The sequence below is a fragment of the Epinephelus moara genome, chromosome 21 (genome assembly GCF_006386435.1).
Source record: "Epinephelus moara isolate mb chromosome 21, YSFRI_EMoa_1.0, whole genome shotgun sequence".
NCBI classification, from domain to species: domain Eukaryota; kingdom Metazoa; phylum Chordata; class Actinopteri; order Perciformes; family Serranidae; genus Epinephelus; species Epinephelus moara.
In genome coordinates this window covers 6221642-6238354 of record NC_065526.1, presented here as the reverse complement: position 1 = coordinate 6238354, position 16713 = coordinate 6221642, and the positions used below count along the sequence as shown (strand labels likewise).

At 42.6% G+C, this 16713-nt stretch overlaps 2 protein-coding genes across 4 annotated transcripts in view; one reads left to right on the top strand and one right to left on the bottom strand.

The window, feature by feature from the left end:
- The first annotated feature begins 1390 nt into the window (after positions 1 to 1390).
- dhx30 (DEAH (Asp-Glu-Ala-His) box helicase 30) lies at positions 1391 to 10952 on the top strand. The gene is made up of 19 exons (XM_050074578.1): positions 1391 to 1568; positions 1784 to 1920; positions 2031 to 2141; positions 2256 to 2525; positions 2615 to 2764; positions 2864 to 3016; positions 4716 to 5186; positions 5373 to 5756; positions 5844 to 5922; positions 6025 to 6129; positions 6215 to 6390; positions 6481 to 6687; positions 6860 to 6941; positions 7054 to 7247; positions 7344 to 7503; positions 7927 to 8084; positions 8401 to 8504; positions 8590 to 8726; positions 10466 to 10952. The coding sequence occupies exons 1-19, from the start codon at positions 1397 to 1399 to the stop codon at positions 10723 to 10725; spliced, it is 3510 nt and encodes a 1169-aa protein (XP_049930535.1). The 5' UTR covers positions 1391 to 1396; the 3' UTR covers positions 10726 to 10952.
- Positions 10953 to 11100: 148 nt separating this feature from the next.
- Positions 11101 to 16713, bottom strand: part of LOC126408849 (alanine aminotransferase 2-like) — a 21201-nt gene continuing 15588 nt past the window's right edge. For all 3 annotated transcript variants that reach the window (XM_050074579.1, XM_050074582.1, XM_050074581.1), the window contains exons 5-12: positions 15710 to 15843; positions 15359 to 15602; positions 15200 to 15279; positions 14978 to 15114; positions 14070 to 14244; positions 11619 to 11774; positions 11409 to 11521; positions 11101 to 11262 (exon numbers count right to left, since the gene is read on the bottom strand). In XM_050074579.1, coding sequence (XP_049930536.1) covers positions 11172 to 11262; positions 11409 to 11521; positions 11619 to 11774; positions 14070 to 14244; positions 14978 to 15114; positions 15200 to 15279; positions 15359 to 15602; positions 15710 to 15843 — 1130 coding nt within the window. In that variant the 3' untranslated portion in view covers positions 11101 to 11171. The remainder of the gene's footprint in view (positions 11263 to 11408; positions 11522 to 11618; positions 11775 to 14069; positions 14245 to 14977; positions 15115 to 15199; positions 15280 to 15358; positions 15603 to 15709; positions 15844 to 16713) is intronic.

Sequence of the window (16713 nt, the reverse complement as noted above, 5' to 3'; positions counted from 1 at the left end):
GCTCTGAGCTAATTGACAAGTAGCAACTCAACAGTGGCTTCACAAACTGAGTAAGCCATTCACTGTTGTGTAGGAAAGCAGCCATCCGTGCATGGAAAGGCAGATTTGAAACCACTGTAAAAAAAATTCAGTTATTCAGACAGAAATCTGAAAATACACATATTGCATCTAGACAGCATGGAGATGTTGGTAATTTGTTTGTAACAATGATTGATTTGCTCAATAAGTGAAAAACTGATGTTTAAAATTGCCATTTTTACATTGACTCCAATTGTTCACATTAGAGCAAAATTCAAAATGCTGTCAAAAATTCAGTTTTTGAGATAAAATTCTGAAATTTGCCACACATCATCTACCATGACTCTAGAATTTTGTCATTTTTTCATGAACATTGAAGATTTATTTAGCAAGAATTTGCATGTATATGTTTACAGTACCGTTTACAGTCAAACATTTTGATGCACTGTAGGCTCAATTTTTGATAAATCAAAAATCTGAGAAACATAGTTTTTGTAGGACAGTCTGAAGATGCTCTGTAGCAAGTTTGGTGTCAATTGAGCAAAAATTGTGGGAGGAGATAGGTTTAAGAAGTTTTACAGTTTTTGAAAAAAACAGAGTGATGAACTTCATAATTTTTAATAGGTTTAAATGTACAAAAGTTTCTTCAGTATTGGGGCTACAGTTTGATGAAAGTTGTGAAGTTGTAGCACGTATGGTTGATTTGTTATGAATTTTCAAAGTTTTGAACTTTAGACGCTTGCTGTAGCGCCACCATCAGGACTATTGGCTTGAGTTTACAGCTGAGGATATCTGGCATGAGACTGGACCTTTGTGCAAAGTTTGGTGAGTTTTCACCCATGGGAAGTATGATTTCCTCGGAAGAAGAAAGAAGAAGAAGAAGAAGAAGAAGAAGAATACCTAGGATTACAATAGTGTCCTGGCAGCTTAGCTGCCCGGACCCTAATTAAAGGAAAGTCGCGCAACACTTTAAATCTATTAAACTTAAATTAAGGGCTTCCGTTTTAAGGCCGTTTCAGAACTAAATGAATATATATCAGCTTTTAAAAAGCATTAATTGATGATTAAGGAACTGGATAAATATTCCATATGATTGTAAATTAAGGGGAAGGTTATGTACCCCTCGAAAAATACTTGGCATTTCGAAATTATTACCTTATTTATTTTGAATTTTATTTTATTTTATTTGTAATATTTATATATTTATTTTTCAATGGTTGGACTTATTTTGAATATTATTTTAAGAGATTAGTTTCATTAGTGCTTAAGATAGGTTTATGAATAAAAGTAATTTACACTCCTCGCCAAAGGGTGTCACTGTGAGCACTGGTGCATACGTCATCGCGCTGCCGCAGAAGAAGAATTTGTAGTTTTAAAGATGGCGCTGCCCGGCGGTTTACTCGTGCGGCTCAGAGCGCTGTGTAATGTTTCCAAATGTGTTCATACAGGAGGCAAAACAGCGTCGAACTGGGGCAGAGGCATGCGGTGGTACAGAACAAACCCTCGGAGCTTTGACGAAGTCGGGACATCACATTTACAGACCAAACGAGGTGAGTGACGAGTTAGCTGTTAGCCACATTGGCTAACCTGTGACAGCTTACATCACGGCTGAGCTTCAAGGACATTCAGCGTGTTTTAAACACAACATTCATGCTTGTATTTCGGGGTCTTTCCCTCCCAGTTTACTTGAGTTTAAAGTGGAAACTAAAGGTCTATGTTGTTTCGTTGTGTGTGTGTGTGTGTAACGTCTGATTTTACTGTTTAGGTAACGTGAGCCAAAACCTCATGAAGGAGTTTCCAGAACCTAAAATGCTCTTGAATAACACCATTTCCCGTTCACTGGGAGTCAGCGACCTGTCCCAGTTCATCCAGTACAGCTGCACGGAAAATGAGGGCGTCAAGGTCAGAGCTAAAGTCACAATGAGATGAAGGTTTCTGGACATTGACATTCCCATTGACAGCTAAAGTTTAAAGACATAACTGAGTTTTGTGTTGTATCTTTGTGTCTGTAGAAAGCCACTGTCACACTACAGTGGCCCTGCAAGATTGAAGAAGAGGGTTTTGCCTCCAAGAGGGTGGATGCAGAAAGATTTGCTGCAGCTGCTGCTTGTTTCAAGCTCAGAGTAAGCTGCAGTGACCTCAGACTTTTGAGAGTAGACACACACATTCATTTTCTGTTCGATCTGTAGTGATACTTGCTCCTAATCTCTTCCCTTTCTCTCTGGCTTTCCGTACAGGAAATGGGTTTCATTGGTCCAGATAATCAGCTACCCAAGAAGGGAGCTGGCAGGCAAAGCGGCGGGCTACAGTCACTACTTTATGATAACTTGGAGGACTCGCAGACAGTAAATGCACCCATGTCTACAATCAAGGCAGATGAACAGAAACAATGGCTGCCTCCCAATGAAGACTTCTCCACTATCTCTGAAGCTTGTTCCCTGTTTCCACAACCTAAATCTCTCCTCACCAGGGTCCTTCAGGTGGCCACGTCATCCAACAGAATCAGGGTTGGTAGCTCATCATCCTTTGCACAATGAAAGCTAAGCTCCTTACTCATCCTGTATTCTAAACTGTCTGTCGTTCCCTATCTTTACAGGAGCAAATGCAAGTCAAAATAACAGGAGGGAAGCTGAAGAAGTGTTTTGTAACACTGCACTGGCCAGAGAAGATGACGTTCTGCGCCACAGCGGGGAACCGAGTGACAGCAGAGAAGAGAGCTTTAGCTCTCGCCTGCATGAAACTGAAGGTGAGATAACATTGTATATAAAAAAAACAACAACTAGTAAACCTTTTACATACAATTTAGAGATAGGTTTTAGAACATGCATTTTATCACCTGGTCCAGGAGCTGGAGCTGCTGGATAAGAACAACAACCCACGGACTCACGCCAGCTACCATCGAGAGAAGGTGAAGGAGGCAGGAGAGCGAGAGAGACGCCCCCTCCCCCTGGAAGTCCCAGAGTACCTGGAGGAACACATGAGAGACTACCTCACACAGGTCAGTCTTCACCTCATGTGAGAAAAATGGAAGAGGTTTTCCTATTTTGTGGTTATGTGCACTACATAAACATTACTGTTGGTCTTGACTGAAACATTCATTCATTTTCTGTAACCGCTTAGGGTAAGAGGCAGGGTACACCCTGGACAGGTTTTGAGACTATCACAGGGATGACACATAGAGACAGACAACCATTCACACTCACATTCACACCTACAACAATTTAGAGTTACCAGTTAACCGCATGTCTTTGGACTGTGGGAGGACGCCAAAATACCCAGAGAAAACCAGGGAGCCATGGGGAGAATATGCAAACTCCACACCCTGGGTTCAATCAGTGCCAGGAACCCTCTAGTGGGGGGGTGTTGATTTAGGTGTCAGATGAGGCATGAAATACAATCCAGGAAGTCCAGTTTGAGTAACAGATCCGTTAGTTTGAAGGCATATCAGATGCTGAAACACTGCAAAACAGTAAGATGGGATTTTACATCTCTGGAAATTTAATTCAGCAGCAGTTATTTGAAGATGTCCAGCGCTGATTCATACTGTTTTTTTAGTTGTACGTTCAGTCTGATGCCAATCCAAGCTGTCACATTTAATTCATTACAAATCAATCAATCATTTTTTATTTATAAAGCCCAATATCACAAATCACAATTTGCCTCAGAGGGCTTTACAGCATACGACATCCCTCTGTCCTTAGGACCCTCACAGCAGATAAGGAAAAACTCCCCCAGTAAACCCTTTGACAGGGAAAAAAATGGCAGAAACCTCAGGAAGAGCAACTGAGGAGGGATCCCTCTTCCAGGACGGACAGACATGCAATAGATGTCGTACAAAACTAACCTATACAAGCACTGTACCTAAGGTTGATCGCTCAGCAGCCCATTATTTACAACAGATTGAACAGACTGTGATTGTTTCTGTAGATTCCAGTCTTTTAATAAGCTTTATTGCAGAAATAATATCATCCAGCATCTGTACTTTAACTAGGGATATGTGCGATAAGTTGACGTGTCGATTAAATGTACTACCCCCACCAGTCAGCACCAAAAATACTAGTCAGTTGAATTTGGTATTAAAATATTATTACTTATGCCATAGCGTTCATGCAGTGGCAATGCTGTTGTAATAATCAGGCATGTTTCCTAAAGAATATTGCTTTTAATAATTAATTGTTAACTTTAATTCAGTGAGTTGACATGTTTTGTAGGATACAATGCTCACAATGCGTAGTGTGAAGTGCTACACATTTCATCAGCATTTACAATATTATTTAGGTACTCAAAAATGTGATTGATTTCACATGGCTCCTATAATATGCACAGTATATTTTCTTTTGAAATTTTTAGCCTAAATTCTGCTCAGTGTTTATTGTGTAAGTGTTTTCCTACTTTGAGACTCAAACTCAAGTTTAAATTTCCTTTTAATTGTCAGGTAAATTAGTCATTAGGAGCATCCCTAACATCAATCGAATGGTTTTTTTGGCTGAATGGGGGCAAATCCCTGCAGCCAGGTTCCAAAATCTTTCAGCAAGCCTTTTCCAGAAGTGTGGAGGCTGTTTTAGCGGCATATGAATCCCAATGATTTTGTCCTGAAATGTTCAGTATGCATGTATGGTTGTAATATTTGAGGGTCCACATACTTTTAGCCATGTAGTCTTGTATGATGTTAGTCTAATGCCTCATCTTTTTAACAGTACCCAGTTGCAACAGAAGTACAGAAGGTTTGGGAAGAGGAAGAGGCGAGAGGAGAGCAGATAGTAAACGAGGAGAATGAGGAGGACAAAGAGGAGGAGTTGACAGACGCCATCACAGGCAGGCCGTTCAAACCTCTGTCTAAACACGAGGCGCGGCAGCTCAGCACCCGTCTGCAGGAGCAATGGGAGAGCACCAGCCCTGGGCTGAGCGTGGAGCTCCCGGTCGATGCCCACCGTCAGCGCGTGATCTCGGCAGTGCAGTCGTCCAGGGTGGTTGTGATCGATGGCGAAACAGGATGTGGGAAAACAACGCGGATCCCCCGCTTCCTGCTGGAGGAGGGCGTGGCAGATGGCAAGGGGGCTGAGTGCAACATCCTGGTGACCCAGCCTCGCCGGATCAGCGCCGTGTCCGTGGCACATCGCGTTGCTCATGAGATGGGTCCAGTTCTGAGAAAATCTGTGGGATATCAGGTAGACATGTTTTAAATCTACATGTGCAGAGTTTTTTTCAGTTGCGTCTGTATTATGATGATGAGGCAAGCACTCTCAGATTTTCTTTGATATTTTTCTTTTTCTTAAATCCAATTAATTGATTACAAAAAGAGAGAGAGAATTTATAAGACAGACTGGATATAAGTTATTGTTTCCTGTGCGTAGGTGAGACTTGAGAGCCGACCACCAGAGCAGAGCGGAGGAGCCTTGCTCTTCCTCACAGTGGGCGTCCTGCTGAGGAAGCTGCAGTCGAACCCGTCCCTGAAGGGAATCAGCCACGTGGTGGTGGATGAGGTCCACGAGAGGGACATTAACACAGACCTGCTGCTGGCTCTGCTGCGCACCAGCTTAAAGGAGAACCCTGATCTACGAGTGGTGCTTATGAGCGCCACTGGGGACAAGGAGAGGCTGTCTGACTACTTTGGGGGCTGCCCGATTGTTAAGGTGCCTGGATTCATGCACCCGGTGAAGGACAGATACCTGGACGACGTGCTGAGAGAGATGGGACGCACACTGCCAGTCAGGAATGGAGTGGAGACAGACAAGCAGGTGAGAATTGAGTCTGTTATGTGTTTCCACTTTAGTATGTTCCATTTCTTTTGTCCTGTCTCATGTATTTGTTTTCTCTTGTTTAAGGGGGAAAGAGACGATGTTGCTCCAGATGTAGATTTAGTAGCTGATGTAATCGAACACATTGACAAACATGGAGAGCCAGGTAACTAACGGACAAACTCTCACCATTTGCTGCTCTAAATTATGCTTTTGTAGCAGTGTTTGATGATGGCTCTGAATCAAAATATTTCCTGTCATGCTTCAGGTGCAGTGTTGTGTTTCCTCCCTGGATGGCAGGACATCAAGGCTGTCCAAGAGATACTGGAGGGGAGGCCCCACTTTTCCTCGGGCTCACAGATGATCTTGCCGTGTAAGAGCGCACAGACTGACTAGCAGAGACGGTTTATTGTCCTCTGAATTTAGAGATTAATTATTTTGTACCCTTTTTCTTATAGTGCATTCTAGTTTATCAGTAGCAGACCAGCAGGCAGTGTTCCAGCACCCCCCAGTGGGCCAGAGGAAGATTGTCCTCGCCACTAACATCGCTGAGACCTCAATCACCATAGACGACATCGTCCATGTTGTGGATACGGGAACTCACAAAGAACAGAATTATGACCCACGCACTAAGGTCAGTATCAAAGTATCTGTTTCATTATAAACCAAAAACTAAGCCTGTTGTATTCTCTAAGAATAATCACTTTGATTTTATTTTTTTCAGGTCTCCTGTCTGGACACAGTTTGGATATCTCGTTCTAATGTCACTCAAAGAAAAGGGAGAGCAGGGCGATGTCAGCCGGGACAGTCCTACCACCTGTTCCCACGAAAGCAGCTGGAATCCATGACTCCCTTCCCGATCCCTGAGATCCTGCGCACACCACTGCAGAGTTTAGTCATGCAGGCCAAAATCCACAGCCCTGACAGCAAGGTATTGAAAGAGCATAGCATGGAAACCCATTTCCACAAGTGTGATGAGAAAACAAAGATCTGTGAAATCATTTTAATTAGAAACTTTCTGTCTTTGGTGTATTAATTTTTTTTACCTGATTTTTTTGTGTGTTTTTGACTTATTGAATGACGTCATTTTTGTGTATGTGGAGGCTGTAGATTTCTTGTCCCTAGTGTTGGACAGTCCAGAGCAAGCAGCTGTGAGAGATGCTGTTCAAAATCTTCAAGACATTGGTGAGTGATGTTTTGGATTTTATGGTGAGATTTTTGCCATCTTGTTTGTCTAACTTAACATGTTCAAATGTGCGATTTAATGAATGTCTGAACTGTCAACTGCCTTTTGTAGGAGTTCTGGACAAGACCGAAGCCCTGACGCCTTTAGGAGAGCGTGTCGCCTGCATGTCATGTGACCCTCGTCTGGGCAAAGTGCTGGTCCTGAGCGCCATGTTCAGATGTGTTCTGCCCATGCTGTCTGTAGCTGCCTGTCTGACCAGAGACCCTTTTCACAACAGCCTGCAGAACAGAGCAGCTGTTGTCAAGGTGAGATGTTTTAACACACTCCTGTTGATTCATGTGTTAAGTGTACATCATGTAGTAATTATTAACCATTCGATTATCTGTGTCCTGTTTGTGCAGGCAAAAGAGGCTCTGAGCGACTCCAGCTACAGCGACTATTTGGTGTTCATAAGAGCCGTGCTGGGCTGGAGGAAAGCTCAGTTTGAGGGGGACAGAGAGGACAAGGTCGAATATCTGAGCCAATTCATGCTGTCCAAGTTCAGCCTTCGATTTATCAACGGTTAGTTTGAAGTGCACACACTCATCTAGACACTGTCTCAGTGGATTGTTGGGGTTTTAAAGAGTAGTGCCAGCAAACATGAAAGTGAACACCAACCCCAGACGTACTCAGTTTGACATTTTGTCTCACTATGTCTGCTTTTTTTTGTCTGTGCCTTGTACACAATTTTAGCAGCTACTTCTTAGATGCGTGCTGCGAACAGTCCGGCACCTGGTCACTACCTTATTATAAAGTCCCGACCTCACCTTCACACTGTGCTCAGGAACGTCCCAACAGCAAAATAAGAACATACAGGCAGAGGGCAGAGTCTTAGCAGAAAAGAACACCGCCACACACTGCTAGTGGGTCATAAGTGATGATTTAGAGGGATTACTTTTGTACTTTTCACAAAACAATTTGTGTCCTTGTGCCGTCTCGCTGCAGGTCTCATCTCTCAGTTCAGCGAGAACCTGTATGACGCCGAGCTGGTGCCTCGTGCAAATGAATGCCAGCGTCAGACTTCTCTCTACAACAAGCACAGCAACCAGGACGAGCTGCTTAAAGCTGTACTGCTGGCTGGACTCTATCCCAACCTCATTCAGGTACATGGCAGCAAAGAAGTCTACTCTTTGAGTCTACGTAATAAAGTCTGTTTCCCACTGTTGTCTATCAAAGGTTAAAGCCAGAACTGTGAGATGTATATATGAGTTCTTACAATAATATTGGAGGTATGTTGTTGATTGACACTTAGAAACAACATCACCATAAAAATAGACAAACATATTTTTAATTTAATAAAGTCAGATCTACTTTTTGTTAGGGTTGTCCTGCTTAAACTGACTCGCACCTCCCTGGGTCAAAGCCAACATTAATCATTCCAGCATCACGTTGATAAAAACAATTACTTTTTTTTCTTAGGCAAAGAAAGGTGTTGTGACCAAAGGAGGGCGCTTTCGCCCCAACGATATGGTTTTCCGCACAGTCAGTGGGCCAGTACTGCTTCACCGGTCCTCAGTGAACAGGTGTGAACACGTTTTAAAATCAACTAGAGCATGTTTTTACTGTCATGGTGCGTATGTAAACTCATTGTCTTCCTTTGTGTTGTAGAGGAAAAGAACCCCCGAGTCGCTGGTTGACCTTCTTCAGCGCTGTGCAGTCCAACGGGAACGTTTTCGTCAGAGACTCTTCTACAGTCCATCCTCTCGCCCTGCTGCTGCTGACAGACTGTGACATCACAGAGACAGGTAGGACATGTACTGCTCTCCATTAAAAGTTGTTCATTGACAAAGGCACTGGTTTTTGAATGTGCTGGGAACCCTCATCATGTTAGCTGTTTGCTGTTTGGTAAGCATTGTTCTACAATCAAAATGTATCTAACAAAATATCAAATGACCATGTGACAGTATGAAAGGTGTTGCACTTAGTGATGAAGCTACACCCAAATCTGCAGTTAGCCACTAGCTGGTGAACATAGTGGAGCATTTAGCAGCCAAAGAGCCAGATATTTCTCTTAGACATCAGTTGAGGCTAAAAACAGTTTAAGGGAGTAAATATTTCTCAGTTTGCCAGAACAACAATCCAACTGAATGCTAACGTTGCTCTGTAACTGTACAAATAAACAACTGTTTGCCAAATCAGCTTTTAAAGGCGATGATATGTCGATGTTTCCGATGCCCCCAAGACGTGAGGTAAAAAGCTGTTACTGACGTATCCATCCTGTCAGGATCATTTTCAGCCGACAAAAAGATGTGGTTTTATGAGCCCTTAATGTCCCTGTGAAATGGAAGTACGAGCGTCTTTAGCTTCTGTACTTAGACATATTTCCCAGTGAAACAGAATATATGAGCTGTGGACAGTTATCTTGATCAGGAGGAGGTAGACATGAATGGATGAGACAACAGTCACATTGTTTTGGAAATGAAAAAAGGTTTTGTCCTCTGATGTCCAGTCATCTCTTCCTATCTTTCTCCATATTTCTCTGTAAGCTACTACAACCCCAACATGGTGAAGTGCACTTGTATGGCCAGTGTGGATAGCTGGTTGCCCAAAGTCTCATTTGATTGGATAAACTTTTGCATTTTTTCAGAACTTTTTTCAGAATGAGTGATATCAAACATTTAAAAAGTGAAAAGACAGTTCTTCATGTACTGTTTTTATATCCACTAAAGAAATATTAAGAGTTGTACAGTAAAGCTGCATCAGTTGTTCACACTTTTTCCCCTTCTTTATCTTTCACATTTTTGTGGCTCACATGAAGATGACATCTCCATTTTTACTCCTGTATTAAAGATGTGTGAAATGATTTTAGGCTACTCAGCTCTTTATGCTGATATTAAAACTTGTTTGATGCAGTTCTGCGTTAGTGTAAATGCCAGCTAATGCTCTTGTAGTTCCTTTATGGGGTGCTTGTAAACATATTTCCCACCTTTTTTAATAGCACATAATGTAAAGTGGAAATAGGCAAGTTCATCATTATGAAGAAAATGTTTATTGCACAATGTAATTGCTGTCAAATGATGATATTATCAGTGTTAAGATTGGTTCCCAGTAAGCCCTGCTTGTTACTATGCAATTCTGTCTGCTACCGGGTGCAACCAAACCAGGAAGAGGACAGTGCCTTGTTTTTCCCTGTTAGCTGTCTGCAGTGTAGCAGAAATGACAGGTGGTGACACAACTTGATAACCTTTGAAACTCTACCTGGTAAAAGAAAAAAGAGCCCTGGTGCTAGGCTCCAAGGAAAACAATGTAGTTGTCTGTGTGACAGCTGTGCCAACAATAATTACATGGAAACACTACAGGGAGGGGGAGGTGAAAAGTTTCTGTTAGCACTTTAATTTATTTACGGACTGTGCATTAAAACATTTTTGCTCAAAACAGTAACTACAATCCTCAGAAGCACTTAAATATTACCTCCCTCTTAGATTCTTGCAGTGAACTCTCTTCTCTTCATAAATAACGCTCTGTCCTTTCTCCCACGTCACAGTGAACGGCGACAGAGTGGAAGTATCATTTCCTGGACACTCTCTGGTACGCTGTGAGTTGCCACTTGAGACCTGGGAGCTGCTGTGGGAGCTACGCACTTCCATTCAGACCATGCTGTACCGCAACCTCAGCAATCCCAGCAACGCAGTGGCCAACTCCGCTCAAGACGGAGAGCTCATCTCTTTACTCGTGGAGCTGCTCAACAATACAAACTCAAACCCTTTTGTTCAGAGCAACAACAGTGACAGCGAGGTGGATTAAAGACACAGAGCACTCTCAGCGTGTGTGTGTGTGTGTTGGATCTGCTGGCTGGTACAGAGGAACCGAAGAAGATGATGGTATCTCATTTGTATGTCTTTTAGTACTTAATGTGCTGAACTAATCAGGGCTCTCAAAGAGCAGAAATCCACAGTGGACTGATCCGCCATTGTTATTGTTGTGGTGAATGATGAACTGCCATGTGGTGTAAGGAAATCCATTGGTTTGGATTTTGGACTGTGGCTTATTATTTATGGTTACTTGCTTTCTCAAAAGCAGAAGTTGAATTTTATCCAGAAGAGAATCATTTGCCAGTTGTCATTAAAACGGACTGCACGCAGTAAATGTCACGCTTATTGCAATAAATACTCACGAGGAAATGATCAGATCCTTTTTATTGTTTGAATGAATTATTTATGTGCAGATGGATGAAAGTGATTGCCTTCTGTTTAAGAGAAATCCTTCATAAATTGTGGGTGAAAGCTGGTCAGGCGTCTTAGTAATTCTTCCATAGTGTCCTCAGCGGCCAAAATGCAAATTCTGCAGAAAAAAAAAAAGTTACAGGTAAAACTTTCAACTTATCCTTATTAAACTAAACTGTGTTTATTTTAACTATAGAGCATGCTTTTTGTGTAGTAAAGGCTGTAGTCAGAGTAATGACATCTGGTTTATAAGACGTATCATACCTGATGTGATGGGTGCCCTCCTTTTGTGAGAACTCACAACCAGGTCTGACAAACACCCCAGCCTCCTCCAGTAGTCTGCAACTGTAGAACAGATCAGGTGGCATTCCCATTTCCTGAAAAAGACCAAAAACATAATCAGGTTCAAATTATTTTCTGACAGATACATCAGCTATGTGACAATTTAAAACAACAATATTGCTCAGTGGTAACCTTGGCTTTCTGAATGGCTTTAGATGGAAGATGCACTCTGGGGAACGCAAATGCTCCTCCTTCCACAGGCTGGCAGCAGAAACCCGGCAGACTGTTCAGCACCTCAAAGACTCTCTTACCATTATGTGCTATCATCCTCCTGATGTTCTGAGTCTCCTGTAGAAGTTAAAGGCAAGATTAAAAGCATGTATATCAAACTGGAGGCTAGAGTAATGCCACTTTTTACTAGCTTAAGCAAAGCAATGTCAGCTTTGTCAATGTCAGCTTTATTTATATAGCACCTTTAAAACAGCCAAAGGCCAACCAAAGTGCTTTACAGTTAAATAAGCAAAAACAACACAGAAAACATTTATACAGTGAAATACAACAAAGGTAAAAGACCAAATAGAGGTGACTGTACTCAGCCAAAGGCCAAGGTGAACAAGTGAGTCTTGAGCAGTGATTTAAAAGTGGAGAGGCTATTCGAAGTCTGCACAGTCAACGGTAATGCGTTCCACAAAGTGGGAGCCGCGACTGCAAAGGATCGATCTCTAGTTTTTAATAGTGATCGAGGAACATCCAAGACCATCTGATTCGCTGATCTGAGGGCTCTGGAGGGCCGATGCAACACAACAAGGTCAGAAAGGTATTCCGGAGCCAGCCCATTCAGAGACTTAAAAACAAATAAAAGAATCTTAAAATCAATCCTGTACCTAACCGGAAGCCAGTGAAGTGAAGAGAGCACCGGAGTTATGTGCTCGCGTTTCTTTGTCCCAGTTAGGAGATGGGCTGCTGCATTCTGAACAAGCTGCAGGCGGTTAAGCTCTGATTGCTCAATGCCAATGTACAGGGAGTTGCAGTAATCTAAACGAGAGGTAATAAAAGCATGGATAACTTTTTCGAGGTCTTTCTGGCTTAGATAGGGTTTAACTTTGGCTAAAAGCCTCAGCTGAAAAAAGCTAGACTTGACCACTGAGCTGACCTGTTTGTCTAGCTTAAAAACACCATCAATAATCACACCAAGATTCCTGGCGTGGGATCTCATGTAAGGTGCTAGTGGGCCCAGGGAGGTGGCAAGGACCTGAACCAAATCAGGGCGACCGAACAGGACAACCTCTGTTTTGTTTTCATTTAATTTTAAGAAGTTTAAGTCCATCCATGTTTTAATGTCACTTACGCAGTTTAGCACGGCCTGAAGGGAATCTTTGGAGGGAATTTTTAACGGCAAAAACACCTGCACGTCATCAGCAAAGCAGTGAAAGGGAATACCATGCTTCCTAAATATCGACCCCAGGGGTAGCATATAAAGGGAGAACAATAGGGGGCCCAGAACTGACCCCTGGGGGACCCCGCAGGTCAGAGGGGCCACTGAGGAGGAAAACTGCCCCATATGAACAGAAAAGGATCTGTCCGAGAGGTACGATTTAAACCAACTTAAAACGGTGCCTTTTATACCTACACAATGCTCTAGGCGTGACAGGAGAATTGTGTGATCCACTGTGTCAAACGCCACTGTTAGGTCAAGAAGAATCAAAATGGCACAGTTACCAGAATCAAGGTTTAACAAGAGATCATTAAAAACTTTTAAAAGAGCAGTTTCAGTGCTGTGAAGAGGCTTAAAACCAGACTGAAACCGTTCACAAACGTTGGCCCCTTTTAAAAAGTCTTGGAGTTGGTTAAAAACGACTTTCTCTAAAACCTTGGAAATAAAAGGAAGTTTGGAAATTGGCCTGAAATTAGCCAATACCAAGGGATCCAAATTTTTCTTTTTCAAAAGAGGCTGCACCGTGGCATGTTTAAAGGAGGATGGAACACATCCAGAGCTGAGACACATATTTACAAGTTTTAAAATAAAAGACTCAACTGAACTGAAAACCTCCTTAAACAAACGGGAGGGAATGCTGTCAGTTGGGCAGTTAGCAGGGCGTAAGTGTTCAACTATTTCAGTGAGTTGAGAGAGTGAAACAGGCTCAAACTGGTGAAAAACAGCTGAGCTTGCTGTGGGAACTGAGGGGTCCCGAGCAGACTGAAGGAGCGGGGATCTAAGAGCAGAAATCTTATTAATAAAAAACTGCAAAAAATCCTCGCACAGAGAAGAAGACGGCTTAATACAGACAGCACTACAAGGATTCACCAGTGAGTCAAATACATTGAAAAGAACCTGAGGCTTGTGAGCATTTGTGGAAACAAGTGAGGAAAAGTATTCCGTTTTAGCAGCTTTAACAGCCTGCTGATATGTCAGGAGAGAATCATGTAGGAGATCCCGAGAAATCTGGAGTTTGTCCTTTTTCCACTTTCTCTCCGCCAGCCTACATGTGCATCTGAGCGCGCGAGTGGACTCATTCAGCCAAGGCTCAGACTGCAGCTTTATGCGCTTTAGAGTCAGGGGCACAATGGAGTCTAGAATCTCAGTACAGAGCAAGCTATTAGACATCCCGCAAGGTGATCTGAACTAAACATTTCTGGTCTCACCACACAATAAAGTGGGTATGAGGGATCTCCTGGTTGTGGAGGGTTCGTCATCAGATCCAGGGCAAACTGACCCAACACGGGTGCACAGCTGTCCATCGAGAACAGGTTGCTGATGCATTTCAGAACGGCAGGGTCCAGATTTACCAGCTCCACGTATCCACCACGCAGACCACACCTGTTAGGAGAGAGAAGAGTCTAGTTAGTAGCTGTTCGAAAGCTCTTTGGTCAAATCACACAATCTTCTATAGCACAGAGTTTGTCCATCTTCTAGATATTCACATTTAAATTTTTCGTAGCCCTTTTGAGGACTTCATGTCTCATCAGTCTTGTGTTGAGATTGTTTTGCCAGCTACTGTTTTCAAGGTCAAAAATTAAGAAAAGAGAGTCTTTTAAATTTAAAATTAGAACTTAGCCCTTATTTTAAAGGGATAGTTCATCACAAAATGAAAAGTACATATTTTTCCTCTTACCTGTAGTGCTATTTATCAGTCTAGATTGTTTTGGTGCGCAGTCATACAGTTGGTGGGTGTAGTTCAGCAGAGAGAAAATAGTTCCTACATGAAACTGCTCACAAGGTCTGCGGATTATCTTGAGTAACCAGGTCATGATCTCTAGAAAGAGACACTGCTGTTGAGTTTTCCAAATGTATTTTTGGGGGGACTTTGAGCACAAGCCGAGTGCCATCTGGTTCCATTATAATCCAGAGAAGGCAGACATCTCTACTACCGATATCTCCAATACTCAGCAGCTCACACACAAACAATCTAGATTGATAACTAGCACAACAGGTAAGAGGAAAAAATGTGTTTTTGATTTTGCTATGAGCTCTCCCTTTAAGTTGTATTTCTGTGACTTTTGTGAGGACTTCCTTGCACAACTTCAAACACACATCATGACTGAAAACTCACTCTCCGCTCAAGCTTTTGGATACTGAGGCAAAGGATGCGAGCTCCACTGTGTCTGACAGAGGAGGACCCATCTCAGCCAGAACCCTCTTGTAGGAGAAAAACTTGCTTTTCTCCCCATAAACAAAGTCCTGATAGACCTGTGGAGGAGAACACACAGAAAATCCAAGCGTTCATTTACACATGTTCATGAGTTTTCGTGGACAGGTAACTTAAGACACAAACCTCATCAGCCAGAAGGAAGAGCCTCTTCTCTGAAGCAAATCGGATCACCCCTTGCATCGACTCCCTGCTTTGAACCAGACCTGCAGGCAACGTGGCATGAAAACAACCATGTCATACATATTCTGTGACACAAAAATATACTCAGGGAGGCTTTCCTACCTGTTGGATTCCCAGGGTTGACAACATACAGAGCTACAGGGTTGCAGACCCCCTTTGCAGATTCCAGCACTCGATGCAGCTCCTCCACCTGCAGCTCCCAGCCCTGCTCCTCACTGAGGTAGTAGGGGACAGTGACTCCTCCCCACTCCATTATGGACTCAGAAGTAACTGAGTAGCATGGCGCTGGGATCAGCACACCTGTTTTGGGTGACGCCTCGCGGTTTACCAAGACGTTGAGGATGTTCTAATAAGCAAAGGAACAGATTGTGTTAACTGGAAGATGATGATGATCTAAAGGAGGAAGAGACACGGTATATAATATAACAGTATGTTAGTTATAGTGATTATTACCGTGAGTGCCCACTGTGAGCCGGTGCTGATGTATATGTTTTCAGGGTGAGATGGGACCCCACCATCTCGTCTTGTTATGAATTCAGAGACTCTGCAGACTATGTCTGGTATGCCCGCTGTAGAACTATAAGCACCTGAAGGAATAACACAGGAGAGCTGAGATGAGACTGTAGAGCAGCGTGTAAATATTGTTATCATTGTATTTTAATTTTTTTAATATCGTGTAAAAGAATCGTAATCGTAAAATAGAAATCCTACTTATGTACCTTTAGTGGTGTCTAACTATGCAGGTAATTTTGCCTTAAAGCTGTAGTTGATCACTTTTTCCACAAAGCCATAATAAGATAGTAAATCTATGAAAAATTATGTTCTTCTGCCTACTCGACTGCATTGTACCTCGTCTAATGGCATTACCACACACAGTTGAAAACAACCAAGTAGATCAGAGGAGGCTCTAATGCAACAGTCAATCACAGCTTGTGAGCTATGGTCAAACTTGCAATCAAACATGAATCAAGATTCTGTCACTGCATTGCCTATTTCTTGCCTCAAATGTTTTCAGAAACACAATTTAGTGTACTGTTTAGCTGTAAAATGAGAAAGTTTGCTCCAGGTGCATCATTTGACTATTTCCAACACAGGTCATAAACTTTTCTCACAGACATGATACAGTGCTGCCAGAACGAGTCGTTCAATGTGGAAATTAATTAGTATTTTTGCACTGCCGGTTTCCTTGTCTTAAAGGGATAGTGCACCCAAAAATGAAAATTCAGCCATTATCTACTCACCCATATGCCGAGGGAGGCTCAGGTGAAGTTTTAGAGTCCTCACAACACTTGCGGAAGAGGGAGAGGGGGTAGCAACACAACTCCACCTAATGGAGGCTGACGGCGCCCCAGATTCAAATGCCCAAAAACACATAATTGAAACAACAAAATATCTCCATACTGCTAAATGTCCTGAAGCCCCGACATAAAAAGCTGTTTGGAAAAACGTCATTTCGC